Source organism: Arachis ipaensis, chromosome B07 (assembly GCF_000816755.2).
Source record: "Arachis ipaensis cultivar K30076 chromosome B07, Araip1.1, whole genome shotgun sequence".
In the NCBI taxonomy this organism is placed as follows: Eukaryota; Viridiplantae; Streptophyta; class Magnoliopsida; order Fabales; family Fabaceae; genus Arachis; species Arachis ipaensis.
The window spans coordinates 63246309-63247125 of NC_029791.2; the positions used below are offsets into that span (position 1 = coordinate 63246309).

Genomic DNA, 817 nt, shown 5'->3' on the forward strand with positions numbered 1-817 from the left:
TTTAGAAATACATGTATTTAGAGATAGTAATAACAAGAGTTAATATTTTTGTTGAAATGTGAATATATAATACGAGTATTAAATAATTTTGTAAAATCATAATATATTTGATAATTCACTAAATTTAATTATCAATATAATATCGCAACCAAAAAATGAACCAAATATAATTTTGTTAAATATTCAATAATATAAGTGCGTATGTATGACTTACACATGACGTCAAGGAATTTCCACCATATGTTAAATATATAACATATGTACATTTAGATAATTTACGAAACACAAATCCGGAAAAAGATATTGCAAGCAGAAGCAAAGTCACGTTACACCACTGCTAAAAGGAGAAACACCACTTACCAAATAGGTGGCAGAGAAAGAGAATGAGAGAAACAAAGAGTGGAATAATACCATCAACTAGATAAGTCGTACTATGAATTATAATTTGTGAGCCATAAAATGAAACTTTAATTTGAGGTTATAAATCATGTATCTAGACCCACTATGTGTATAAATGCATTTCATTCTCAAATAAGTATTATTAATATGGCAGATTAAGGGTCGTGCGTAACCGTGGGTCCACCGTCCACGGGAGAAGAGAGGTTGGAAATTGGAAGTTATAAAAGGAGGCAGACATTGAAAGTATATGCAAATAGCAGAGGCAACGATAGTGAGTAGTGAGTAGTGAGTAGTGAGTAGTGAGTAGTGAGTAGTGAGTACACTCTGAGATGGCAGCAGCGAGTAGCAAGATTCTGGTGATCGGAGGCACCGGCTACATTGGGAAATTCGTGGTAGAAGCCAGCGCCAAGACCGGCCA

General features: G+C 34.1%; 1 protein-coding gene across 1 annotated transcript in view; it reads left to right on the top strand.

Moving 5' to 3' along the window:
• LOC107609549 (isoflavone reductase-like protein) overlaps positions 549–817 on the top strand; it is a gene marked incomplete in the record, with an annotated part of 1874 nt that continues 1605 nt past the window's right edge. The window contains 1 exon segment of the mRNA XM_016311550.2: positions 549–817. Coding sequence (XP_016167036.1) covers positions 729–817 — 89 coding nt within the window.